This window comes from Aulonocara stuartgranti, assembly GCF_965226115.1.
Source record: "Aulonocara stuartgranti genome assembly, chromosome: 19".
NCBI lineage: Eukaryota > Metazoa > Chordata > Actinopteri > Cichliformes > Cichlidae > Aulonocara > Aulonocara stuartgranti.
Window position 1 is genome coordinate 19488118 of NC_138955.1, and position 27839 is coordinate 19515956.

General features: G+C 41.4%; 3 protein-coding genes across 3 annotated transcripts; all 3 read left to right on the forward strand.

The window, feature by feature from the left end:
* Positions 1-2788: 2788 nt before the first annotated feature.
* On the forward strand, positions 2789-5428 carry zpcx (zona pellucida protein C). Its single transcript, XM_082516638.1, has 9 exons — positions 2789-3269; positions 3341-3453; positions 3522-3595; positions 3665-3836; positions 3921-4026; positions 4106-4191; positions 4263-4339; positions 4416-5271; positions 5357-5428. The coding sequence occupies exons 1-9, from the start codon at positions 2850-2852 to the stop codon at positions 5376-5378; spliced, it is 1926 nt and encodes a 641-aa protein (XP_082372764.1). The 5' UTR covers positions 2789-2849; the 3' UTR covers positions 5379-5428.
* Positions 5429-5850: 422 nt separating this feature from the next.
* pabpc4 (poly(A) binding protein, cytoplasmic 4 (inducible form)) lies at positions 5851-17363 on the forward strand. Its single transcript, XM_082515063.1, has 15 exons — positions 5851-6478; positions 8739-8932; positions 12298-12413; positions 13363-13502; positions 14124-14218; positions 14293-14430; positions 14549-14644; positions 14718-14987; positions 15756-15846; positions 15943-16038; positions 16165-16295; positions 16376-16466; positions 16563-16693; positions 16775-16899; positions 16997-17363. Exons 1-14 carry the CDS (start codon positions 6286-6288, stop codon positions 16874-16876), a joined length of 1884 nt encoding a protein of 627 aa, XP_082371189.1. The 5' UTR covers positions 5851-6285; the 3' UTR covers positions 16877-16899; positions 16997-17363.
* Positions 17364-19218: 1855 nt separating this feature from the next.
* Positions 19219-27824, forward strand: ppie (peptidylprolyl isomerase E (cyclophilin E)). The gene is made up of 10 exons (XM_082515635.1): positions 19219-19294; positions 19569-19667; positions 19762-19805; positions 21033-21059; positions 21472-21553; positions 21639-21742; positions 21832-21955; positions 22073-22258; positions 26600-26742; positions 27611-27824. Exons 1-10 carry the CDS (start codon positions 19264-19266, stop codon positions 27677-27679), a joined length of 909 nt encoding a protein of 302 aa, XP_082371761.1. The 5' UTR covers positions 19219-19263; the 3' UTR covers positions 27680-27824.
* Positions 27825-27839: the final 15 nt, after the last annotated feature.

The window sequence follows — 27839 nt, forward strand, 5'->3', positions numbered from 1 at the left end:
ACGCACACCTGTGGGCAATTTAGAGTTACCAATTAACCCAACCCCACTAACTGCATGTCTTTGGAGGGAGGGAGCCGGAGTACCCGGGGAGAACTCCACACAGAAACACCCTGATGGATTCAGGACCTTCTTGCTGTGAGGCAACAGTGCTAATCCCCATGTCACCGTGCTTCATGATTGTGTAATTTATTTACCACAACGGCAGGTTTAAGTGGACTCAGACAAACCTTGTCTGTTGCTGGGAAATACTCTTATACTTATGAATGCTGTTGACTGTAGCTTACATATTCTCTGCAAAAAGTATAAAACTAAACCTGGATTTAACCTTCCTATTCTCCCAGAATGAGAATATAGGCCAATTGTTATTTACAAGACCAAAAGTCTTGAATCACCCCTCATTTCTTTATATTTTGCAAGGAAATTGGGAATTAGTGCAGCTACTTCTTAAAACGTGTAGACTACACTATATGGAAACAGATAAGGCACAAGCAGAGTTTGTACAAGTCTAACAAGCCTTGAGGGGCCGGGGAGTATTCCTTTGTGTGTTTTTATATTCAGGTATGCTATAATGCTATACTGCATTGTTAGTGCGCTTGGGATCATTGTCATGCTAAAAAAAATGAAGCTGTGGCCAATCAGATGCTTTCCAGATATCAAAAAGCTTTTCTACATTAATAATCCCATTAATGGGAAACACACCATGTTTGAAATGGAGCCCCAAACATGACAGCACCTCCACTGTGTTTTACAGATAGCTTTCAGATACTGTTTCGTCCTCCTCTTGTCCAGTTTCCTCAGTTTTTAAGGACTGCATGATATATGCCAAGGTTTCAGCTGATAGCTTTCTGGGAATCCCTTTGTGCAAAAGTAATATTTCATGCCTGTGAATATATTTTATCTCTGACAAAGATTCTACTAAAGAAATGGGAACAATCTGTAAAATTCTTTAAGACAAAGAGCCAAAAGTTACAATTTAAATTTGTTTTTTGTTCTAACGTGTCTATTATGTGTAGACAAAAAACTGGTTCCTATGAGTTAGATCCCTTTTTAATGCTTAAGTGACTCATATGTCAGTGTTAAGTGTCTTAACGAATGTAAAAAACATAACAAAAACAACCAAACACTCTTCCAAAAATTGTCAGGTACAAGGACGGGACTTAAAATGAGTGAAAATGTGGCCAATGTTCAAAGAAAACCTTTGAAAGACCTCCAGAAAACCCAGTGGAAAAAAATGTCTGTTTGGAAGCTAAATGTAAAGAAATGAGGGAGGCTCAAGACTTTTGCACAGCACTGCATTTGCCTGCTCAAGCCTTATATTGCTGGGGAGAGACCTAGGTTACAAATATAAAATTTTCCTGACTTTGCACAATCCATCACAACAATACCAGTGTCAAATAAAAGAAGAAAGTGTTGGGCAAATGCTCTGTATTCATCGGGTCTTAATCGATTAGTCAGCTGCTAAAAAAAAAGCAGATTAAAAACCACATTCAGTGCCCCAAATTCAAAATCTGCAACTATCCTTTGAAGCACCGCTCCTCTAAAACAGCAATAATGATAATTATTAGGTTATTTACATTATCAAATAACAAAATAACTTAAAGCAAAAATTGGGAAACGTAAAGTCCGAAGTCTTTATATTAAGGGCCATCAATCAAACAATACTGTTTGCTCTGGGTCTAAACAGAGCGCCTTGTGTGTGACATCTTTTGCGCATGCGGGCCGCTTTGAGCGTTCACACTAGAGCGCGTTTGCTGTCGCGTTTTATTTGTAGTGTGAACAAGCAGAAAAAAAAAATCGGATTTGATCAAAAAATCGGAATTGAGCATTAAGACCTGCAGTGTGAACGTAGCCTTAGTCAGCTTTTTGACAATGGCTCCACCTAGATGAGGCAGAAGGTGGTGTGCTCTCAGTTTATGTCTTTCTTTAATCTTTTATAACCAGTTTCCTCTTACGTGCTATCCTTCAACTCCTTTCATTCCTTGAAAGTATTCCAGAATTATAGTGTGATTTTGTTTTCTGCCATGTGTGCCGACACACATCTAACACATGTAATCTTAAATCTTAAATCTCGAGGTTCGCTCAACACAGAAGAAAAGCCAGAGTTAAATTACATGTCTTTCATCTACTTAATAGAAATATATAATTTTGAATATTTTTGCCTAAGAAAATTCTGTAACATAAATACAAGTTTTTTGGTGTTATAGACATTAGATTAACCCAAACTAACCAAGTTTTCACAACTTTTGGTTTGTTCAGATTGTAGCCGAGGAATGGCCTGCCAGATGACTTAACCTACAAGTTTTCATGTTATCACCAAGCCCACAAACACCTTACAAACAGGCATAATTCTTATATCCAGCACCATATTTTTTGTGTTTGGAGTCTACTAAAACAGTTTTGTATAATTTATAGTTCCAAATAATCCTGACTTATCTTAAACTGGGCCTTGGTGCAGCCCTTCAGTGTCCCTCTGTCTGAAACTAGCTTTTTTCAGCTCGTCTCCATATAAAGCCATCCTGTCTTTATGCCTTCTGGTTAGAATAGTTCTCAAGAACAGGTTTAAACGGCAGCTGGTTGGGCCTTCAACGGAGTGATTTCTAAAACCAAGTTCTGAAAAACCACAAATGTGAACAAGATACACATTTTGCTTCATTTATTTTTGCATTTTTCACTAACAGCATCTTAGATGTGTCCCATCCACCTGCCGTGGTGTTAACACTGAATAAAGAATCATTTCCAGTCAGCTTCATTGGCTTGATTGCCAGCACCTGTCTCCACTATCGCTGCACCTTATTAATGATGCACTTGTCAAAGAGAATGAGCTGAATTGTTGGTCCTGTTTGGGGCTCATGATGGGGACCACGCAGATATCTTTATGTGTGTTTCTTGGTTGTGTTATTGCTGTTCAGTCTGTTCTGTATCACAATGGCAGATTCACCCAGGATGTTGTGGGAGTTTATGAAAATCGAGTGCCTTTTTCATTTGGAAGAAACTTTGATTTTACTCCGCAAGGCACAATCTTCAGCTCCTGGCGATCCTGGACCCCCGACTTTCACAGGCTAGCTGGACTCTCTCCCTTCCTCAATGTTCCCAGAGTACAGGTGTATTGTGACGCATCTACACTAACCGTGCTGGTTGATAAGAGTGTCAGTGGTCTCAAACTGACTGGAGAGGAAATACAGCTGGGCAATGGCTGCTTCAGCAATGGAGAGCTTGCAAATGAATTTGTCTTCACTTATGGTTTTGGTGAATGTGGAACTACACCTATGGTGAGCATAAAGTTCTGTTGCAGTTCTGCATCTTTTTATGAAGCCTTTACCAAAACTGCACCATCTTACAGGTGGAGGATGACTTGGAGGTGTTCACCAACACCCTGTTCTTGAATCTGAGAAGAATTTCTCCCACCTGGTGGGAAACTCCCTCTGCAGTCCACGTGTTCTGTGTTGCAAAAAGGTATGTTCTTACTTCAGTGTCTGCAGCTAGTCACCAACCATACTTACAGTAGGTCCATGTATTTACAGGTTGAACAAGATTCCAAAGTTTAGCGACACAGCACTTCCTGAGAATGATGACATTAGCATCAAAGCCATGAGTCGTAAGTAATAAAACACATCCAACAAGTTTTAGCTGCAGCTTAATTTGTAAACGCAGTTCTTTCCTGCAGCGTCCTGGACGAGCGCAGCAGAGTCAAATATCTACAAAAGAGGCCAGCTTGTCAATCTTCAGGTTTTGGCTAAAACCAGAATAAATCAAGAGGCTTTCATCCAGTCCTGCTTTGTCTCTGTGTTCCCTGAGCCTCGGGCCAAACCAAGGCAAACAGTCATATTTAACAAAGGGTGAGTTTTCAGTTGGGTGTCTATCTCAACTGTTTTTGTTATGTCTAACCTTCTGATTGCCTGTGATATCACTGCTTACTGCAGGTGCGTAACCCCACTGGGTTCCTCCACTACTAGAGTGACGTTTGTGGCCTCCAACAGCGCAGATGCGGTTAATTTTGTTCTGAACACGTCTTATCTCATTTCTGAGGTAAGTCTCTATAAACGGATTGCACTAATGTGCAGCTCTGAATCTTCTCTGAACTGAGTTGTGTACTCTTCTCTACAAGTTGTATATCCACTGTAGCGTGCTGATCTCAGGCCAAGGTGTCACCCCAGGCTCTAAATCCTGCAACTACAATGTGATTGAATCAAGGTATCAATATTCACATAATGTATGTGTTTGTTTCTTTTACCAATGTCCTATAAATGAAACTTTCCTTTCAGATGGGAGGAACTAAGTGGTGATTTGGAGGCATGTGAGTGCTGTAGCTCAAGGTGTAAAGGCAAAAACCTTCCTGGTGGTAAGTACTTTGGTTTTCTGTCTGAAGGTGATGGAAGACAGAAACTTTATAACAGACTTGCTGCGTGTCATTTCAGATGCCAAAGCTGTGGTCAGCACTGGTCCCTTTGTCATTGTGGATGAAGATGGTGAGAGAACTCTGCCTTCAATCGCCGAAGAAGAAAGCGCTAACGTCCCAAACTCCATGCAGTCTGCTCTTCCAGATCTTGCTGATGTGATAGTTTCTTCTGTTCCAAGAAGCAAGTTCAATGCTGGCCCAGAGGGTGTAGTGGCTGTAAGTCAGGACCCTGCCACCAGGCTGACGCTCTGGCTACCTGAACAGGTGCCTCCTCAGTCTGACTCAAATGACATTACCAAACTGCATTCTTCAACCACAAATCAAGAACCTCATCCGAATCCGACCAATGAGATCAAAGGTCAAAGTTTCAGTAGTGTTTCTCCGTCAACTATGAATTTGCCAACTATGGTTAACGGATGGAAGAGTCCTCCACACCCAGCTGTTCCAGAGGACTTCAAAAGAAAAAGCCGGTCTGGAAGATCTGGTAACTTTGACAGCAAAGAGGAACCGGTTAACTTTTCTTTGCCAGCTGAGATTAGTGTAAAGTACCTTATGCTGGTTGAACGGCCAAATTCAGCAGAATTGGACAACACAGCTGCTGTAGAGGAATCCCAAAGTGAAAAATGGCTGCAGAATGAGATTAAGGACCCAAACCATGATGACCTGCCCCAGATGCTGACAGATGGTGCTATGATGCCTGAAGGAACAGATGAAATCCCACCAATAACGCGCTCCAAACTCTCCTTTTCCAAAGCTGCTGATGGGTCGCAGACACTGAGTTATGAGGAAGAGGCAGTGGTACACAAGACAAGTCCAGTGGAAAGAAAACAGTTGAAACTAAAGGGGCTGCACTCAACTTTCTTGAATCTGTTGAGGTAAATGACTTGTTTGCAGTTAGCTGGCAGACTGTTTAATGCATGTGAAGATGGCTGATTTAATTTGGTTTTTGTTTTTCCTCAGGAGGATGAAGAATGCAGAATAACCACGGCTTTAAAAGACTTTAAACTTGTACTTGAGATAAATAAAACTGATGTGCACTTATCTGGTCTCATTACACTTTTTTTTTTTTTAAAAAATAAAAGTTGTATTAGTCCTTTATTTATCCAGGTAAAAATCTCATTTCCAAGAGAAACCTGGCATCATAGCAGCAAGTCTGAAATACAAGCTGCATTTTTAAATGACACTGTCGACTAAATAAGGCAGTCATACTCATTCACAACATTTCTCCACCGGTGCTCAATAGTGCATCACATTATTAGCCTGTTTATGAAACGCCCCATCCTGGCTACAGTGAAAGGCTTTTATTCCCACCCAGATGTCGCTGTGGGGAGCTGGGCGCTGTAGTTGGGACAGTACCATGTGCGCTCTCCCTTTTACGCCGCATGCTCAGTGTTTTTTCCACCCCAAGTTTGACCCGGGCCACTATTTCCTCCGCACCGTCACTCTCTATAAAGTGCCCATGCTTCCCCCCACGCAGTCTCTTTCCCCGGCCACAAAACAACCGTGAGTGTCCAACTCACTGTTCCTGAAAAACTTAAAATAAAAATAATATAAAAAATATAAAATCCACAAAATCTTAAAAAGTGCAGATCTACTTAAAGAAATAGAAACCTTTAAAAAAATAGCAAAATATTATTTAAAAACAAACAAACATCAGGCCTCCGGCTTAACTCGAAGTTGTCGTCTTTTTTAAAGGAAACACTTCAGAAGACACACGTCTTTATCGCGCTGCTTTTTCCAGGTTTGGCATTTTCAAAACGCCCGATCAGCTGTTTGTGCAGCGTGTCTTTAAACCAAAGCGCAGTTTGGATCCGGATTAGAGACCATACCGACATTTTTCTGGCGTTTTTTAAAACGAAGCCTTGCGTTCATCCTCTGAAATCAGCGATATGAACACAGCGACGGGGAGTTATCCGATGGCTTCTCTCTATGTTGGCGACCTGCACCCCGACATCACGGAGGCTATGCTGTACGAGAAATTCAGCCCAGCCGGACCGGTGCTCTCCATTCGGGTCTGCCGAGACATGATCACCCGGCGGTCCCTGGGATACGCTTATGTGAACTTCTCACAGCCGGCTGACGGTAAGCAGGGATGGGATAGCTGTGCTGTGTGAGCACGTTGCCTCCACAAGGCGTGAACATGTTGACATTTCCAGCCTGCCATTGAAACTGTGTACAGAGCCTGAATTAAACGCAAATAAATGTGGTTAATTTTGCAGTGTGAAATGTTCATAGCAGTTCTTTAGACTGTATCAGTTATTTGACCTACATAAGCACGTCCCAGTTCTCGTGTATGGTTGGGAATATAGCAGCCTGTGTGTGTCTCTGATGTAATTCAAGCCCCCAGAACATGCAGAATTTAAACTGTCCTTAAAAGTTGGCCAAAATCAACAAACCATCCCCATAAATCACAGGCCTAGATTTGGGTAAATGGAGTCTTTTCCTACACCTTTTTAAAAACCAAAATGACCCATTTCTGTGCCTATTTAAAGGGCCAATGAGTTGAGTGAAACTAACTCCCATTGCCCTCTGCTGGCATGTTCACTGAAAGCATGAAAGAGACAAGCACAGCTGAGCCCGCTGCACTGCTTGTTGCTTGTTTGTGCTGCTGCTTGTCTGTATATTCACTGCAAATGGAAAAACCTGATCCTGTTTCTATTTGAATTGAATCCCAGCTTTAATAGCTGGGATTAGTTCACTCACACTGTTGGGTTATCTGTTATATCCTCACCACTCAATGCTGTTAATCTGTCATGATACACAAAAGTGAATGTATATGTAACCGTATCAGCAGTGCTGTTAAGTACCTTTTGTGATAAAACTGTTTCCAGTTACAATGCAGGAGTATCAAAGCACTGAGCAAAGGTAGCAGGTGTTGTGGTTCTTTTTGGCGGTGCGCTGACACTGTTTGTCCTATCAACAAAAAACACCTGTCACAGCTTATCTGCGCTCGAGTTGGTTACCAAAAGCCAAAGTAAATGAGAGGTTACGAGTGGCTCGCTTTCAGGATATCGTTCCGTTACAAATGTGAGAAGAGCCAAAAGTTAGAAGACACCATTTGTTACAAGAGGTGTAGACACCAGGGGGGAGGGGGTGTTGGCTGCTGGGCATTTATATGGAGTCCTGAGCACGTGTCTGTGGGGCAGTAGCTTTGTGCCTGAATAATACAGCTACTAATGCAAAACTATAACAAAGCAGTTGTCAGTAAAGAGCGTTTCATATGAAACAGCGGTCTTCATGCTTCACTGTGTTCCCTGCTGCATTTCTTAATCTCACAGTTGTATCTGTAAACAAACACAAACCCGGGTGTCGCTCTTCTGAGCATTCTTTTTAAACATGTCTCTTCCCCATCAGTGGTAGAGAATGCCCTACTCGCACTCCATGCCAGCACATACCTCTCAGGACCCCTCTCTAAATATAGCTTTCCCCTGTGCAGCCCAAAACGTGCCTGCTCCATAATGCTTAAATAAAAAGTGGTTAACAATAATGGGTAATTCAAGACCGTTAATGGCTCCATTTTCTCTTCTAAACAACACATCTGATATATGAGGTCAACAGAGGTCACTTTGGCCTTTTTTGAATAAAGTTCCCAACTCTGAACCTTCCTGAAGTCCTGTTTTTTGTTTTTTTTTGACGGTGACCACACATCTTCCCTGAGCGCACAGGTTGTGAAGTACAATTGCAAACCAAACTGCTGATGCCAGCAGACGCAAGGCAGCTCCGCTTTGTTTACCAGACACTTTCAGCTGGAAAGCTGTGTGTGTGTGTGTGTGTGTGTGTGTGTGTGTGTGTGTGTGTGTGTGTGTGAACAAAAGGACGTTTGGCATGTGCCCACATGGTGTGTGTGTGTGGGGGGGGTACATTTGTTCGCCTGGGCCTACAGATCACAGAATAAAGGTCAATGCAAACATATTACTGCTCATCTCTACCACATGAGCTGATATTCTGATAGTGTTTAAATGAAGGCCTGCTGCATTGCTAAGTGGCATGTGGCTCAGCAGCATGTGGTTAATCAGAACAGGGAGACATGTGCTCCAAGCTAGCCCACTGCAGCTGCCCCCCACACTTTTACCAGCTGCTTGCAGAAAGCTCATCAGCCTTATTGTCTGCTGCAGTACCTTCACCCCTTTGAACATGTTAGCGGCCTGTTTTAATGCATTTAAGCAGTTTCTCTCTTTTATTATTATAGTGCATGCATTAAAAATGGCTGCATTATTATTGTTGCATGGTATCAGCAGATAACAGACTGAAGCATGACACATAAAGGTGACTGATATGTTTTCTGACATGTAAATAACCACCAGTGACCTTTCCTGTGACCTCTCTGCTCTTCCTCCGGCAGCTGAAAGAGCCCTGGACACCATGAATTTTGACGTGGTGAAAGGGAAGCCAATCAGAATCATGTGGTCCCAAAGAGATCCCTCCCTCAGGAAGTCGGGTGTGGGCAATGTTTTTATCAAGAACCTCGACAAGTCCATTGACAACAAAGCCCTGTACGACACCTTCTCTGCCTTTGGCAACATCCTCTCCTGCAAGGTACAGTTGACATAACACTGATTTATTTATGTATTAATTTATTTGCTGGTTTGAAATTTAACACATACATAAATAAAGTGATCAAGTTTAACAGAAGCCTTTTAGAGGACAAATGTAAAAAAACAACGCCTCAACTGCTTTTTGCCTCAGTTTCTGTAAAATGCACCAAGTTTGCAACTTTTTGGTAGTTGCACACGTTCAAAACAAGAAAAGGGAACAGGAATGTCCCCACACCTGTTTCTTCATTTGGACCTGTTAGGCCTTTCTTTAGTTTTTCTGGTCTGATGGTGAAGAATAGGTTCTATCCAATATACCCCCATATTGATGTCATAAATTAACTTTTCTCATTGTTGCATATTTTAATGCTTCATGCTATACTTTTGTGGGTGAATAACATGCACCTGAGGGAAAAACCAAAATGAGATGCTTTGGTAAATTATTATTTTGTAAGATTGACAAATTAGCACCTTTAGCACAGAATTCTATTTGATACCATCAACAGTATTGTTTCTCCTCCAACCCAGCATGCTCTGTTGCTTTCCGATGAAGATTGTAATACTTTCCTTAATTACTTTGTAAATAAGGTGATGGACTTGAAATCTAAAATTTCCTCAAGTGCCTCCCCTTATGAAGATACCCCTTGCTGTCCTGGATCATTTACCTCCTTTTTTCCAATCACACTAAATGACTTAATTATAGTTTTAGGTAAAATGAAATCCTCGTCATGCTCTGTAGATATATTACCTCACTCTGTCCTGTCTGGGTCTATCACCAGCATTGGTCCCACATTACTATCCATCATCAACAGTTCACTGAGGCAAGGCTGTGTTCCATCTTATTTTAAACATGCTGAGGTAACTCCTCTGTTAAAAAAACAGAATCTCGATCCTAGCTCTGCTAGTAATTACCGACCTATTTCAAAATTGCCATTTGTCAGTAAATTACTTGAAAAAATTGTTGAAAATCAGTTCAGGTCTCTATTATGTAAATTACAGATTCTTGACCCTTTTCAGTCTGGCTTTCAAAAGCAGCACTCTACAGAGACCGCTCTCTTAAGAGTCTATAATGATCTGTTAATGGCATCTGACGCAGGGAACTGTTCTGTGATCATTTTGCTTGATCTTAGTGCAGCCTTTGACACCATCGACCACAAAATCCTACTTAACAGGCTGAAGGTTTTGGCTGGTGTATCTGGCTCTGCCCTAGACTGGTTTTCTTCCTACTTATCAGACAGGACCTTCTCTGTTAGGACTGATAGGTTCTCCTCTAACACTGCTGCCCTGACCTGTGGTGTCCCACAGGGCTCAGTTTTAGGTCCATTACTATTTTCTTTTTATATGCTTCCTTTAGCTAGTATCATTCAATCTTTTAGCAACCTGTCTTATCATTTTTATGCTGATGACATTCAGCTCCATATGTCCTTTAAGCCTCATCAGCTGGATAGGCTGTCCACCCTAGTCCAGTGCTTAACCCAGGTTTCTGATTGGCTTTCAAGCAACTACCTTGTTCTAAATACTAACAAGACCGAGACCATGATCATAGCTCCTCCTGAGCTACATTCTAAAATCAGTCAGGTTCTTGCCTCTTTCTGTCCATCTGTCAAGTCAAATATTCGAAATCTTGGAGTAATATTTGACTCTTCCCTGGGCCTTGACTCTCATGTAAAATCTTTGTCTCGTTCCTGTTTCTATCATTTAAGAAACATATCTAAACTACGACATATGGTTTCCTCAGCTGAACTGGAAAAACTCATTCATGCATTTGTGTCATCACGCTTAGATTACTGTAATTCCCTGTTTACTAGCTTGAATAGATCATCTCTCTCTTGCCTCCAGACAATACAAAACGCAGCAGCCAGATTACTAACTCGCTCTACCAAGCGTGTTCACATCACTCCCATCTTATATTCTTTACATTGGCTCCCAATAGAGTTTAGAATTCGCTTTAAAATTCTTGTTTTAACATACAGAGCACTAAATGGCCAGGCTCCAGATTACTTATCCAAGCTTCTTTTAAAATACACTGCTGCTCGTCATCTCCGCTCACAGACTCAGAGTCTCTTAGTTGTTCCCCGTACACGATTGAAGACAAAAGGGGACAGAGCCTTTCAGTCTGTTGCACCAAGGCTGTGGAACAGTTTACCACTACAATTACGTTTGCTTGACTCTGTGGATTCTTTTAAAAAACAGTTAAAAACTCTTCTGTTCAAACAAGCCTCTTGTTGATCTACATATTTTATTTTATTTTTTTTACATTATTTACTTTTTATCTTTTACATTGTATATAATGTCTATTGATTTTATTGTTTATTTTAATATTTTAATATTTGTGTACAGCGCTTTGTGATTGCCTGTCTGTGAAAAGCGCTTAATAAATAAAGTTTACTTACTTTACTTACTTACTAGTTATTTATCACACATTAAATTTTATAGCCAGTAAATTATTGTTGTGGATAGGTGACTCCCAGGCAACAAACTAACAAACACCGGGCAACATGATGGTATAATAATAGATCATATGTCATTATATTCAGAGAGGATATATACATTTGATGTTTTTTGTCATAAAATAAGAACGATAAAGTGCCTTTATATGGTGTTAAAGGTGCATAAATATGAAACCTGTGGCAGCTTTAGCTGTTGGTGGGTGGTTGTTAGGCAACGTGATCAAAATATCTGATATAGGTAAGAACCTTCAGAGGTCTGAGATGTGCATGTTGGTTGCTGAACTCCTGACAGATTTGGTGTATTTGGTGCAAGATTACTCTTCCTGTGGTGGATGCTCACATTACACATGAAAAGTGTTTCCAGTAATGACGTCAGTTTATGTACAAATAATCCTTTAAAGCCAAAACCTCAGGATTCACTCCAAATGTTTGATTTCAGATAGTTTATAAGCACCCCTCAAACTTTCTGTTTGTGAAGGTATTCCATTTGGAAAATGGATTTATTGAGGAGATAGACTGGCTTGTTCCAGACAGGCAATCATGCAAAGCTACTCTAGAAAAAAAGCATAATGGATCCTTTTAAGCAATACTTAAACAGTATTGCTGTTTAAGCTTGTAGCCGATAGCAGCAGCCTAGAATCTGTTATTGTATCTTTAAGGGGGAAAAAAAAGAAAAGAAAGGAAACTTTAATTAAAAACAGTGGAAAAAATATATGAAAAATTACAATTAAATTAAAGGAGTTTAACAATAAATCCATTTAAAACAGCAAAACATAATTTCTTCACTGGACACATCCAGAGAAATGATAAAAACCGATTTGAGTCGCCTTACGCCACTCTCCAAATGTCGAACTTGCTTCAAAATGAAAGAACTGCCTTCATTCATAGTCGTGTCTATGTGCGTCTCCCTGCACTGTAGGTGGTGTGTGATGAAAACGGCTCCAAGGGGTACGCCTTTGTCCATTTTGAGACCCAGGACGCGGCTGATCGCGCCATCGAGAAGATGAACGGCATGCTTCTGAATGACCGCAAGGTGTGAGTGTCTGATAATCTCTGAACTGGAGGTGTGGATGTTTAATGTTGTTGGAAGACTTTTGAAGAATTTGCCTGAATTTCAAGATGACTTTGATATAATATAAAAGTTATCATGATATTGAAAACCGCAGCTTATGTGCATCAGATCGTGTTGTTTTCTGTGTCTAATGTATAAATCTGACTTGTGTGTTCTACGTTTGTGTTGCGTCAACTGACTTTTTGTGTCTTTTTTTCAGTTGGTGAGCTTGTGTGTGAATAATATGACTAATACACTCATCTCTTACTGCCGCCAGTCTGACGATAGCCTCTAAACTAAGAGACAACAGACTAAAAACCTCTTACCTTTCCTTCCTACCAGTTGCATTTTCTGTTGCCTCAGTTCACTTGCTGGTCACCCATCTTGGAGTGTTTGTGTGTGTGTGTATGACCATGCTTGTGTGTTTTAGTGATGGATCGAATGCAGGAATGCAATACTGGATGGCAGAAGGGGAGAGGTCATCATGGCAAGGTATATAAGATCATTTGGTCCTCCTCAGCTTTCGTTTGTACTGTTCCTCCATCCCTCTCCATCTACCTCCACATCAAGTTTTGGACCAAGAATTAAGATGGTTGCCACTGTGTTGTCTAGCATGCCGACATATGTGCCTGCGTCTGGTGGTATTAACAGCAGTTGAATGGATTGTACACGTTGTTCACCCCAGGAATGATGAGTCCCATGATGAAACGTAGCTGTGAATTTGTGTTGTGGATGTTGTCCCTGTTCTTGTGTTTGCGGGGTTAGGTTTTTGCTGATCATTCTTAACGTGGAACCCCGGACAGCCAGTGTTTTTGTAGACTGGAAAGTGGAAGTCAAAAGAGATGGAGTCTGGTTTGTTGTTTTTTGCTTTTTTCTCTTTTGTCAAGCCTGTTTTCCAAGAGTGTGCCTGTGCTACTCTCCCTCTGTCTTCAGGTTTGTGGGTCGTTTCAAATCTCGCAAAGAACGGGAGGCTGAACTCGGTGCCAAAGCTAAGGAGTTTACTAACGTTTACATCAAGAACTTTGGGGACGACATGGATGATGAACGCCTGAAGGAGATTTTTGACAAATACGGTAAATCTAAATTTGTTTCCTGATCATTTCCAGATGAAGAGCTGCAGCATTTGCAGCGCTCCTGCTACTTTTAGATCGCTCTGACCACTGGTACTTGCAGTTTCACTGTAGACCTGAAACTTGGAAGGACTGCAAAACAAAACTTCTGTGTCAAAACTGCTCATCCTTCTTGATTAGGATCATTATGAGCAGTAGCGCAAGCCTGAAGGTGGTGCATCTGATTAGTGGGGCACTGAGGAGCATGCACATCGTGTACTGTGAATTTGTCCTCCAGGGGAAGACCTGGGAGTGATCAATCAACCAAAAAGACCTAAAGTGTGGTTTATTGCTCCACAGTCTTTCCAGACTTGGCTCCCTTTGACTTTGACCTCTCACCCAGAAGTAAATCCAACTTGAAGGGTCACTGTTTGGAAATAGTAAAGATAATCCAGTGCACACTGCAGATGCAGAAATCCAGAACAAAACTTCCTGGGGGGGGGCAGATCTGGTCTTGGCCGGTGCACTGGGAGCAATTTGTGAATTGTACTTTTAATGGATGAAGTTGAAAAGTGTTGTGCTTCACTGATATTCCTGTGCAGCCACATTGTTTCATTTTCCATCCACTTTTTTTGGCCTTTGCAGGTAAAACACTCAGTGTGAAGGTGATGACAGACCCCAGCGGCAAATCCAGAGGGTTTGGATTTGTTAGTTACGAAAAACATGAGGATGCCAACAAGGTACTTTGTACTTTTGGAAATGTGTCAAGTGTGCGTTTGTCTGTTTTCTCTGACAAATGTGGCTTCATTTTAAGGCTGTAGAGGAGATGAATGGCACTGAACTCAACGGCAAGACTGTGTTCGTGGGCCGAGCTCAGAAGAAAATGGAGAGGCAGGCGGAGCTGAAGAGGAAGTTTGAGCAGCTGAAACAAGAGAGGATCAGTCGTTATCAGGTCTGCCGAAACTACTGGTTGTCTGTCAAAATAAAAATCAATTAATTTTATAAACATTTATATTTCAATGTCAGTAAGTAAGCTGATGGTTCTGGATAAATCGTACCTTTTGTTTCAGGGAGTTAATCTTTATATTAAAAACTTGGATGACACAATAGATGATGAGAAACTGCGCAAGGAGTTCTCTCCATTTGGCTCAATTACAAGTGCTAAGGTAAAAATGGCTCAATACACTGAATAAATAAGAGACTTCAACACATAAGTTACCTCCGCTGTCTGTATTTTAGGTGATGCTAGAGGAGGGGCGCTCCAAGGGCTTTGGCTTTGTCTGCTTTTCCTCCCCTGAAGAGGCTACCAAGGCTGTGACTGAAATGAACGGGCGTATTGTTGGCTCTAAACCTCTCTACGTGGCTCTTGCTCAGCGCAAAGAGGAGCGCAAAGCCCATCTCACCAACCAGTACATGCAGCGAATAGCTGGCATGAGAGCCATGCCAGCTAATGCCATCATTAATCAGTTCCAGCCCACTAGTGGATACTTCATGCCAGCTGTGCCGCAGGTGTGAGAATCAAATTCAGGCTTGATGTGCATTTTAAAACTGATTGTATTACTGTGTTTAATATGAAAGGGCTATATTACAATCACAAATGCACAGATGCTTTTCACCTTCTTTGTTCAACTTTACTATTTTTGTTTAGAGCTGTAGTGCAGGTGTTATTGTGAAAAAGCTCCAAAAAGTGATTTCAGTCATGACCACTTGGTTAAAAGATGACTTCTTTTGCAAAAACAAAGAAAAGACAGAAGCTGGATGAGCAGCAGCGACACCTGTTACAGGACAGAGCAGGCAGTAATGCCATGCAAAGTGGAGATCGGTTGCAAAGTGCATTGCAGAAGCAGCAGCAACTTAATTCTTCTCCCCTTGAAAGCCTACAAGTAGGAACGCATGCATGTTCAGGGTGGTTTCTGTCATATTTCAGGCCTGCTTGAAGAACAAAATGACTGGGTGTGCATCAGAGGTTAGTGAGGGTGGTCTCTGGCTATGAAGCTATCCTTGGAAAAACTCAGAAACTATTCTAATGGTCGTCCCACCGCATTTTTATTGATATATATACTGAGGTGTCAAAACTGATCATTGAGGGTGCTGGGGTGTCCTCGAATGTCGTTTTTATGGGGGAAAGAGTTGATTTATGAGGACTAGCTACTACGGCCTGAGGCTGGGCTCAACATGGAGAGAGTATGGTGCTGTCAGGGTTGTTCTGATTGTCTCCAAGGACTCAAAATAATAAGTTTGTATTGATCACACATTTGACTTTCTTGCATTCATCAGGCTCAGAATAGGACTACATACTATGCACCCAATCAGATCGCTCAAATGCGACCAAATCCCCGATGGCAGCAACAAGGTGGACGAGGTCAAGGTGAGCCTGTGGACCATGATGGAGCACATGTCTGTGATATATTGAACATTATGCCCATACTCACATTGTTTTTATCTGTTCTTTCATCACTTCCAGGGGGTTTCCAAGCAATGCCCAGCTCGCTGCGTCAGCCAGGGCCCCGTGCCAACCTCAGACACATGAGTCCTAGCAGCAGCACACAAGGCCCACGAGGTGCATTCACAAAAAAATAGCATCAATTCGTTGACTATGGGTTTGGAATTTGAAATCAATGATATTGATGTTATACAAATGTTTTCCGTGTTATTAAAACTGTAATTTCTTCCTCGTGGTTGCTAGCTGGTGGTCAGAGCATGGGTCCTCGTCCTTCAGTTGGAGTCCCCGGTCCTCGGGCCATGCCTCCTTACAAATACGCCACTGGTGTCCGTAACCCCAACCCCCAGGTGGTGCAACCTATTGCCTTACAGCAGGTATCACATTAACTTCTCCCACATTAAGCATCCAAATGTTGACACATTGTTCCTCATTAAGTCTTAACTGTGCCTTCCAGACTCAGCCAGCTGTGCACGTTCAGGGCCAAGAGCCCCTCACGGCCTCCATGCTGGCTGCTGCACCTCCTCAGGAGCAGAAACAGATGCTGGGTAAGACTGACAGATACAAACAAATGCTGTTCAGGGTTTTGGTTTTTGGGCAAATTTATACTCACTCACAATTTTTTTTTTTTTTTTCCTCCGTAGGGGAGCGTCTGTTCCCACTGATTCAGGCCATGCATGCCAACCTAGCAGGAAAGATCACTGGCATGTTGCTGGAGATCGACAACTCTGAATTACTACACATGCTTGAGTCCCATGAGTCTCTACGTTCAAAGGTACCTCGCTACCTCAAGCACACTGAATAGTCCTGTATCCATTTTCTAAGCTGCGTCATGCTCATGTTTGTGTTTGTACAGGTAGAAGAAGCTGTTGCAGTTCTACAGGCTCACCAGGCGAAGAAAGACGCCACCCAGAAAGTAGGTGGCATGGCTCCTACTGCTGCTGCTGCCACATCCTGAAGACTCTGAGCTATTCTAACTTGGTATGGAAATCCATGTTTAGTCAAGCTAATCAATCAGGTTCATTAGGCTATAATAAAGATTGTGCGGCACTAATGGGAAGACATTGTGTTGTTTCAGAGCATAGAAAACTGAGAGGAGATGGGAAGAGACGCACTACGCTGGAAAGCCCAGAGTCTTCTGAACAATCGCACAAAAACAAAAATCAAGAAAAAAAAGGAAAACATTATTTTAAATGTACACTTTGAAAAAATATTACATAATGCATAATTTTGTAGTTCTGTAATACTTTTAACGCTGCACGCCAGATGCAGTGATGCAAATGAATCTTGAACAAAGGCCCTTTATTTTGTGGCAAAGGAGAGGAAGTAAAAAGAGCCTTGTTCTCTGTCTTTGCTTGAAAGCTTCATGTTGGTGTGAGATGACTCCTCCATCCTAACACGTTATCAATGGGTGTGTGGTAATTTCAATAAAGGGATGATATGTCCAGGCGACTCACCTTGTGTTATTTTAATTGAGAAGGAAAGTGTGCAGAAGCAGAGAAGCATATCAAGTAATCTGTGAAACGTGATGGAGGTAATGTTATGGCACGAGCAGTGGAACTGGACCACCAGCTTTAATGATCATGTGACTGTTGATGGAAGCAGCAGGATGTGATGTGGAGTGTGCAGAGCTATAGACTCTGCTCAGGTTCAGACAACTGTAATAAAGCCGCACAGAGAGCACTACAACGTGCAAATGGAGAATTACACAGAGCTGCAAAAGCAAGAGTTTACTCCAGGTAAATAAATCTAGATAATCTTCAGTGGCCAAGTCAGGCATCTGATCTCAGCCCAATAGAGCAGCCTTTTCTCATTACTGAAGATAAAACTGAAGGCACAGACCCACAAACCAAGCAGCAACTGAAGGTGACTGCAGTGACAGCCTGGCCGAGCATCTCAAGTGATGAAACGAAGCACCCGATGATATTCATGGGCTCTAGTCTTTCAGCAGTCATTGATTTTTCATCCAAATATTAAAAACAAGAAAAATTATTAAGTTAATTTGTCCAGCTGCTATTAAACCTCTGAAAATGGGGAACTATGTTTTTAAAAATGGTTAAAGTCACTCCAGTCACATCTTGACTGTTTGACATAAAATCCATGGTGGTGGTGTGCAGAGGCAAAATTGCAAAGCCTGTTATTGACCAAACACACTTAAGTGTGTGTCTGATAAACACTTTGGTACAAAGTAATACTGAAACATGATAACGTACTTATAAGTTGTGTTTGGTGTTATTTAGGGTGTTTCTTTTTTAGCATTTAATCAAAAAGAAGGAAAAAAGTTAGGAAACGTTTCCCTATATTCAAATGATCCAGTGTGGAAACTGTCAAAGTGGCTTTGCAGTGCTTACACATTACTTCTGAAAATGCAAATTTTGCAAAGAATTAAAAGGTTGTAGTAAAATGTTAAACTCTATCTTTAGCTTGTCCTATTAACAGTTTTGAGGAATTGTGAAGTTTGCAATTGTTTTCTACTATTTGTGATTAATTTCTCTGACGGATTAAAGGACTGGTTTCAGGCAGAGAGAAAATATTTGATTTAGGAGAGACATGTGGAAATTAGTTTGACTCTATTAAAAGTTAATAAAGAGAAAACAGGAGCCTTTACGAATTTTATGCCCAAAGTAATGGAAACTCTAGGTCCTCCTGCCATTTTTGCTAAGTCTTCTATTGGAAACCTCGGAGTATGTTTTAACTCTGCCTTCACGTTGGATGCTGCCATTAAATTTCTGCTTTGCTCTTGTTTTTGCCACTAAGCAATCTTACCAAGTTATGCTCCATTGTTTTTACACTGTGAACTGTAAGTTGTTGCTCGTGCCTTTATTTAATCAAATCTGTACCCACATCAAATGATTTTATTTTTGGCTTACTAACATGGAAGCTTGCCTGTAAGGGTTTCTTCACTTGTTTCGAGGAACCCAGTGATAAAATGGTTTAACATCTTCCCTCTACACCAATTTAAAGTGGCAGTTTAAAGAGAAACAAAAAAGTAATCCATGGCAATGTAACTATGATTTAATGGCACTTTTCAAGTGTGACCCAGGCTGATAAAAGTTACTTATTTCCTGTAATTTGATTACATAGGCTTGATAACTAAGCGGGACGGTCTTGGACAAAAATAGATTAATTTAAAAAAAATCAAAGCAAAGATCAGATTGCATCGTGGCTTTAAAACTACAAATATTTAAATCCAAATTGAAGTAAAATTCAGAGTTTATTGTAATAATGGGAGGTTCCTCCGACAGGGGGCGGTAGAGTTCAGTAATCCGAGGCTGCCTGTTTTAGTTCTGGTTCTCTCCACCAATAGGAAGCTGCTGGGTTCAAAGTTGAAGGGTTAAATCCAATATGGCGGCTAACAAGCGGGTGTTGTATGTGGGTACGTTATGGCCGTTTTTGTTAAATTTTCGCTGTTTGAGTGTATGTAGCTTACGAGTTTACGACTGTATTATAAATCTGTATCGTAACAGTAATTCTGCGCATGTCAGGAACACGACAAAGACGCGCGAAAGCGAAGTTTAGCCCGAAAAATGAGCTCACGTTTAACCCGGCATGTAAATACTGTCCGTTATCCCAGCTCTCTACACTGTATTTGTTGAAAGTGTTTTTCCCTTTTTTGGAATGCGGATCTTAAAAATGCGTGTTTACGTCAGGTGGTTTAGCAGAAGAGGTGGATGAGAAGGTGCTCCATGCTGCCTTTATTCCCTTTGGAGACATCATCGACATCCAGATCCCGCTGGACTATGAAACGGGTAAGATCAGGACCGTTTTAACCACGATTAACAATAAACCCTGCAGCAGCACAAGATGAAAGTGTTGGCTTTGTCTTGTGCTTTACATTTTCAGAGAAGCACAGAGGTTTTGCATTCATCGAATTTGAGCTTGCAGAGGTGAGTCCGGCGTATACAGCCTACAGTGTGCTAATATTAGCCTATTAACGGTATTATGTAAATGATACAGCAGTGGAACAAGTATCGTTGGGTCATTCTATGTCAGGTCAGATTTTCCTGAAAAAAAATTCCAGGCAAAAATTTCTTTTTAATAATGATTATGCAAAATGTCAGGTCCCTGCTGTCATTAAAAATCTTACTAAAAATACTTAATGGGGATGAAGATAGGCAGCTGTTTGGATATTCCTCCGATGTCATTTAAAAAACCTGTTATCTACAAAGCTAGATAACAGTCATGTCCTGGTGCTTTATATGCTGTGAGTTATGATAGAAACAAATAAAACACTGCTACTTTTTTTTCCTCCTGGGTCCTTGTGCTTGTATGATCAGTTTTTTTAAGGGTCAAACATACTTGTCCCTCCAGTTCTTCCACTTCTTTGTACATTCTCTCACATCCACTCTGATAGTTTCAGCCATCATCCTCCAGGAATTTGCTTGACGGCGGCAGGCCACTCACAGTAGCTGTGGGCTGCATCGACCCCACATGTAGTTAGATTTTGTGGGAGCTGGACATCATGTTATGCTGTAGGTTAGGATGTAGGGTTTCAAAGGGGTTTGCAGTTATAATATTTCTCACTGAAGCATAAATCCCCAGTAAGGCACATAGTATCTTTAAGGCCAGGGTTCACATTAGGTGAATGGTTTTACACATATTACAAAAACACCTTTTCATTCATCTCGAGTGTGTAATTCCACAGGTATGACACTACCTACCAAATCCAAGTCATCGCTTTTAGGAAGAGGAAGTTTGTGTTCATATTATATCAAAAAAGTTTGATGTTCTCTCTCGTTTTTGAAATATCCATCTTTTTTTGTTGTTGTTGTTTTAATTTGATGAACTGAGGTAAAATGACCCAATCACAGATTATTTTATGCACATGATGATCTTGCTCTGTATACTTTTATTTAAATTAAAAATGACAATGTATTAAATCTTAATATGATCTTCCACTTCCTTGTTGAAGTAGTTTTGTTTGTTCTCTGGCGTGGCATCATCAGTTAGTATTAACTTGGGTATTAGTCATTAATTAGCGTTCATCTGCATCTTGCCGTTTTAAGAGCTGGGAATTTACCAAAGTGAGTCATTTGAATGGTTATTGGTGACTTCAGGAGAAACATATTTCTGTCCTCATAACCTATTTACGGCTTCTTTCTCATCTTCTGCAGGATGCTGCAGCAGCTATTGATAACATGGTAAGTTTCTCATATAACTGCTAGACCAGAGACGTTATTTCCATTGAATAGCCAAAAAACAGCATCAAAAGAACCCTTTTACCTGTCCGGGGTGTACCCCGCCTCCCGCCCTATGACAACGGGGATAGTCCCCAACCCCACCACGACCCTAAATATTAGAAAGTCGTGGCACATGATTGAAAACACAGCAGTCACCTGATCATTTGTTTTCATTAAGTGTCATAAAGGACAGTCTAGTGTATCATCTGCTAAATTAGGTATTAAAGGAAGCACTGAAGCAGGTTTCCTTAGTAGTCTGAGATCTGGAGCAGCTCTTAGTATGGTTGTTATGCAGACACTCACAGATAACGTCACTCTGTTAAAAACCTTAATCTGCTTGATTATTGTTAAAATGTTTTTTTTATCCCTCTAGAATGAGTCTGAACTTTTTGGAAGGACTGTCCGCGTCAATATTGCCAAACCCATGAGAATCAAAGAAGGTTCTTCTCGACCAGGTGAATAACAAACATTTCATACATTTTGTTTGTCTCTTTAAAAAAAACAATAGCGGTTCAAACTTTAAGTCTTCCTTTCCTGCAGTGTGGTCGGATGATGACTGGTTGAAAAAGTTTTCTGGGAAGACCGTTGAAGAAGCTGAGGCAGAGGCAGCAGCTGGAGAAACACCCCAAACTACAGCTCAGGAGGTGAGAGGATTTCACTTCTAATCTGTGTCTCTGTGAGGTCTTCCCTTTATAAATCTGTTAAGATGTGAGGCGGTAATTTGTTCTTGCAGGGTGAGCCTCCGGCTAAAAAGGGCAGAGTAAATCCTCAGGTCTACATGGACATAAAGATCGGCAACAAGCCAGCAGGGAGACTGCGCTTCCTGCTCCGGGCTGACATTGTTCCCATGACAGCAGGTGTGTATGTGTATATGCTACAAATCCCAAATTTTTCCTCTTTTTTTGAACTGGTCTCCATGTGTGTAGAAAGAAACCTGTGTTATCTGTTAGAACAACTCTTCTCTTTAATTTTAGAGAACTTCCGCTGCTTGTGCACTCACGAAAAGGGCTTCGGCTACAAGGGCAGCAGCTTCCACCGCATCATCCCTCAGTTTATGTGCCAAGGAGGCGACTTCACCAACCACAACGGCACCGGCGGGAAGTCCATCTATGGCCGGAAGTTTGATGATGAAAACTTTGTCCTTAAACACACAGCTCCAGGTGAGCAGTCGTTTATACTGTTCTGAGAAGGTGCAGTGAAGCATGTCAACAAGGCTCCTGGTTTTTAGCTGATTCAATTCAATTCAATTTCTTTATTGTCCCACAAGGGGAAATTAGTTTAGCAGCAGGATATAAATAAACAGAACAATACTATAAAATAATAATGACAATAATAGTGATAGAAAGTCCAAGGACAGTTATTTGCCATTGAGGAGAGAAGATGCAGTGGGGATAAAAGAGACCTGGAGTCCTTTAGTCCTCCTCGGAGGTACTCTAAAACGACGGCCGGAAAGCAACAACTCAAACTCACTGTGAAGTGGTTGGTTCAAACAATTAATAATAGAATGAGCCTTTCTAAGCACATTTCTATTGTAAATGGCCAAAAGTCCATCTTGCCAGCGCCCTGAAATTTGCTAGCAGTTTTTACCAGAAGTCCCAACCGATTCTTATTCTTCACCGTCAGGTTACCAAACCAGGCAGCGATACAAAAAGACATCACAGATTTGATAAAACTTCTATAAAACAAAGACAACATCTCGGATGAGACATTAAAAGATCTCATTTTCCTTAAAAAGAACAGTCTTTGTTGAACTTTTTTAGTAGTGGCATCAGCATGAGATTCAAAACACAGTTTATGGTCAAGTACCACACCTAGATATTTATAACTCTCAACGATCCCAATAACGGCAGTTTTAATGATAGTGGGTGATGAGCTATAAGAGGACTTCCTAAAATCAATAATCATGTCTTTAGTTTTTGACATATTAAGTGACAGGAAGGACTCATCACACCAATTCACAAAATCATCTACAACCTGTCCATGGCCTGACTCGTCCCCCACTAGAAGACTGACGATCACTGTGTCGTCAGCAAACTTCAGGATATGTCTGTTCGTGAAATTGCTGCGACACTCATTCGTGTACAGAATGAACAGAAGGGGAGAGAGGCAACAACCCTGGGGTGATCCAGTAGAGGAGGAGAGCACATCAGAAAAGACATGATTTACCCTCACGCATTGTGACCTATTAGTCAGAAAGTCTGTCACCCAGCCGACCAGACTAGTGTCAAGCTTGAAATGATTGTAAAGCCTGTCAGCAAGTAAGAGGGGTTGAATTGTATTAAATGCTGATGAAAAGTCAGCAAATAATAATCTTGCATGGGTGTGGGGGGCCTCAAGATGCTTATACAAGAGATGCAGGAGTGTGACAACAGCATCCTCCACACCTCTTCCTGCTCTATAGGCGAACTGGAAGGGGTCAAGATGGTGTTCAACCTGCATTAAAATCTCCTTCTTAATTATCTTCTCAAATGTCTTCATCACTAAAGAAGTCAGAGCCACAGGCCTAAAATCATTCAGTGCCTTAGGAGAACTGCCCTTAGCAACAGGAACAATCATAGCATGTTTCCAAATCTTAGGTACCGTCTGTAGCTCTAAAGAAAGTGAGAAGATATAGTGAAAAATCCCACTCAGCTGATCAGCACAAGTTCTCAGTACCTGTCCACAGATGCTGTCAGGTCCAGGACTCTTGCTTTTAGTGTGTCTAAAAAGATTATCTACCCCCCTCTCATCAATACAAATTGATGGGGGAGTGATAGTCTTTTCCCTCAGTGTGCTGGTCTGCCTAGAACAGTCAAAGTTCTCAAAACGAAGGTAAAAACTGTTAAGACTGTCTGCCAGATGTTTGTCAGAGGTAAACCCCTCTAAGGTAATATTACTTTTACCTTTCGTGTGTAGCCCTGCCATTGTTTTCATACCAAGCCAAGCTCTTTTGAGGTTGTTACTGCTGAGTTCTGCCTCAATCTTATTTCTATACCTCATCTTGGCAATCTTTATTGCAGCCCTCACCTCCTTCCTTAATATTCTCATAGTGGGAACGTCTCCCTCGTTGAAAGCAATTTTCCTTTTAAGAATCAGATCCTTAATATCTTTAGAGAGCCACGGTTTGTTATTAGGGAAAGTCTTAAATTCTCTGACTGGAACCACAGAGTCTTTGCAAAAAGAGATGTAGCTAAACACCACATCGGTGAGTTCATCCAAATCAGAAGTGCTCTCTTGAAACAAGGACCAGTCAGTGCAATCAAAACACCCCTGAAGGGCAACACAACTGTCTTTTGTTCAGACATTAGTCCGCTTCACACAGGCCTTCTCCCTCCTAATCACAGATCTGTAAGCAGGGAGGAGATGAATAACATTGTGATCCGAAGAACCTAGCGCAGGTCCGGCCACAGACTTATATGCCCCCTTAATTGGTCCATAACACAAATCCAGCGTTTTGTTATTCCTTATAGGACAAGTGACATATTGAAAGAAATTGTTCAGTGATTTCTTAAGATTACAATTGTTAAAATCACCAAGAATAAAATTAGGAGCATCCGGTGAGAGTCTCCAGATTTGTTAACACTGGAAAAATGGGTCTTTCAGTGTGAATCATTTCTTTTGTGATTTACGTCAGAAGCGCAACAAAAGACAAAGGTGTGTTGGCTCGTACTTCCTGTTCCTACGACCAGATTGGACACGCCAGCATTTTTGTTTCAAACCTGTGATTGCTAAAGCGTTGAAAAGCAACGTGGCATGACTGAAGAGCTGTTGCTGACATTTGGAATTCTTTGCATATGTAGCTGAAAACTCGTAAATCAAGTGAGGAAACACAAATAACTCGCTGACAGACTTGTGTCAAGAATTCAGTCACAGGTTAGCGAGTGTAACAGATCAGTCCATCCTCCAATCGCATTCACACGAGTCAAACAAGTGGGATTTTTCATGACAAACTTACTTTTCTCACCACTTTTCTCATACCATCGTAACTAAGAGCTGCTATAATAATCTTTTTATCTGACTTTTAATTAACACTTATTTAAACTAACACTACTGTCAATTACTATTTAACATAAATGGCACTAAGTGTAATTCTGGCACTTCAGGATTATTAGCCTGAAAACTACAGTAATGCCTTAACGAAGAATGAACCTTACTGGTGGATTTTTTGAACTTTACTGACGCAAAGGCTTTTTTAAAATTAGCGTTATAGATGAAATTGAGTTCTTTTTAAAGTAGTTTGCAGGCTACATGATTAACTATGTAGGCACAACCCACTCAACAAACTGACTAAAGGAAAGTAAATACTGGAATAGCTCACAGTTTGCAGTAACAAATCCTACATGGAAGACTCATCTCAGTGACAAACTCGATCTGTGATCACTTGAAACCTGGCAGGTGTGTTACTGTAATATTCGTAGTGCCACTTCTAATCTATAACTTTTTGTTACCTGCTGAGAGGCTAAAAATGTAACTTCAAGAGTCTTATATTTTTATTAGCGTGTTAATGTGCACATTCCCTGTCATAACACAAAGAACGTTACCCAGCTATCATGGTGCTCTAGGTTTTTGTTTGGGTTATCAGCACTGCTATATGTAGGCAGGTTCTGCACAGAAGGCATGATTTTAGACTCATGACATAGAGATGACTGATAAATCATAATTTCTTCATCATTGTTATATGAACGTGCAGAACGAACATTGCAAAATCCACAGTGAATAAGAAAAGCTATTTTATTTACTCGTGGCATGTATTTACCCTCAGATTTTTGACCTCAGTAAAAGCATGTTTGAATTCTTTTACTTTTGTTGATTGAGTGGATCGAGGCTATTCAGCGTTTGGTGCTTATGCGAGCAGACTGGACCTGATAAAGAAGAACAATAGGCCTGTATAGCTAATACACACGTTTTATCATTGCAATACTGGTAATGTTATCACAGACTTTGTGCAGACATATTGTAACAACATATTTTCCACATTCAGTTGAATGTGGTGGGTGGCATGGTGGTTAGCACTGTTGCCGCACAGCAAGAAGGTCCTGAGTTCAATTCCACCATCAGGCCGGGGACTTTCTGTGTGGAGTTTGTATGTTCTCCCCGTGTTTGCGTGGGTTCTCTCTGGGTACTCAGGCTTCCTCCCACCAAAGACATGCACTTATTGGGGATAGGTTAATTGATTAATTTAAATTGCCCAAAGGTGTGAATGTGAGTGCGAATGGTTGTCTGTCCCTGTGTGTTAGCCCTGCGACAGACTGGGATAGGCTCCCGTGACCCTGAAAAAGGACAAGCGGAAGCGAATGGATGGAAAGAGTTGAAGCTAGTTTTATTGAAATGCTGCCAATTCACTAAAGCAGATCGTTTATGGTCTACGGTATTTGATCTAAACCCCCAAAATCTGATGATCCCCTATGTGCAGCACCTGATGAAAGTGGAAAGGAATAACTACTTTTTAATAGGAAGCAACCTCGAGCAGAACTAGACTCAGGCAGGGCTGACTGACTAACTGTTGTCTCCTATGCACACAGGGCAACTCTCCATGGCGAACTCTGGGTCAAACACAAACGGCTCTCAGTTCTTCCTCACCACTGACAAAACGGACTGGTTGGATGGCAAACATGTGGTGTTTGGAGAGCTGGTGGAGGGGATGGATGTACTTAGGGCAATGGAGGTAAGGGTCAAAGCTGCAGTAGGAGTTTTCTTTATAATGGTGTTGGCTGTTTCACTTTGTAAAGGTTTTTGTTAAGAAAAAACTGTTCTTTTTCAATATACACCAGTATTTGTGCTCCATAAACCTGGGAATGCACCGGATGGGTGCACAGACCTCTCCAGCACAGTTTTGTTTCGCCTTTTCACGCCTTCATTTTGCATCTGGAGCGTTTCAGTGGTGGACCTTCTGTTTAGAAAATTCTCAGGAACAGCCCAGGTTGTGCAGCTTGGAGACAAAGTTAAGGAAGCGATGCTGAGATGTTTTGGACATGTGCAGAAGAGAGATGGTGGAGAGCAAAGGATGTTGAATATGGGGGTGGAATGTTCAGTATACTAGTATAAAAGCTCTCACAACATTCAGAACAGAATCGGACAACAACGCTTTCAAACGCGTGGCTCCCTGTTTCTGGAATGATCTGCAGAGACAGCTTGGACTACTGTGGCCCTGTAGATGTCACTTTTAAATCGTGGCTCAAGAGTTGGGAGTTCGCCTTGTAATCGGAAGGTTGCCGGTTCAAGTCCCGGCTTGGACACTCTCGGTCGTTGTGTCCTTGGGCAAGACACTTCACCCGTTGCTTACTGGTGGTGGTCAGAGGGCCCGGTGGCACCAGTGTCCGGCAGTCTCGCCTCTGTCAGTGCGCCCCAGGGTGGCTGTGGCTACAATGTAGCTGCCATCACCAGTGCGTGAATGGCTGGATGACTGAATGTGTGAAGCACTTTGGGGTCCTTAGGGACTAGTAAAGCGCTATACAAATACATTTACCATTTAAAGGACTGACAGTGAACGATCGTGTCATGTCAGATAACTTGTTGTTGTTTTCTCTCTGCAGGCTCAGGGAACCAAAGACGGAAAGCCGAAGCAGAAAGTGATCATCTCGGACTGTGGAGAGTATGTGTGAATAAAAAGCACTGTGTGTGTGTGTGTGCGTGTGTGTGTGTGTAAGCGGCACATGTCTGAGAGCAAGATGACCTTTTGCTGTTTTGTACTTTGAAACCAGATCTTCTGCCATGTAAATATTTCAATAAACTCATTTTATAATGAAACATGTTTCTTTGATT

What these genes read in the sequence shown, in the direction of transcription:
- zpcx (XM_082516638.1), top strand. Translation starts at nt 2,850, where the DNA reads ATGATGGGGACCACGCAGATATCTTTATGTGTGTTTCTTGGTTGTGTT. An exon ending in AATGTGGAACTACACCTATG is followed by an intron (nt 3,270 to 3,340) that starts GTGAGCATAAAG and finishes ACCATCTTACAG; the next exon opens with GTGGAGGATGACTTGGAGGT. An exon ending in ACTTTCTTGAATCTGTTGAG is followed by an intron (nt 5,272 to 5,356) that starts GTAAATGACTTG and finishes GTTTTTCCTCAG; the next exon opens with GAGGATGAAGAATGCAGAAT.
- pabpc4 (XM_082515063.1), top strand. Translation starts at nt 6,286, where the DNA reads ATGAACACAGCGACGGGGAGTTATCCGATGGCTTCTCTCTATGTTGGC. An exon ending in GGAGATTTTTGACAAATACG is followed by an intron (nt 13,503 to 14,123) that starts GTAAATCTAAAT and finishes TGGCCTTTGCAG; the next exon opens with GTAAAACACTCAGTGTGAAG. An exon ending in AGAGGATCAGTCGTTATCAG is followed by an intron (nt 14,431 to 14,548) that starts GTCTGCCGAAAC and finishes CTTTTGTTTCAG; the next exon opens with GGAGTTAATCTTTATATTAA.
- ppie (XM_082515635.1), top strand. Translation starts at nt 19,264, where the DNA reads ATGGCGGCTAACAAGCGGGTGTTGTATGTGG. An exon ending in CCCGCTGGACTATGAAACGG is followed by an intron (nt 19,668 to 19,761) that starts GTAAGATCAGGA and finishes TTACATTTTCAG; the next exon opens with AGAAGCACAGAGGTTTTGCA. An exon ending in AGAAGGTTCTTCTCGACCAG is followed by an intron (nt 21,554 to 21,638) that starts GTGAATAACAAA and finishes CCTTTCCTGCAG; the next exon opens with TGTGGTCGGATGATGACTGG.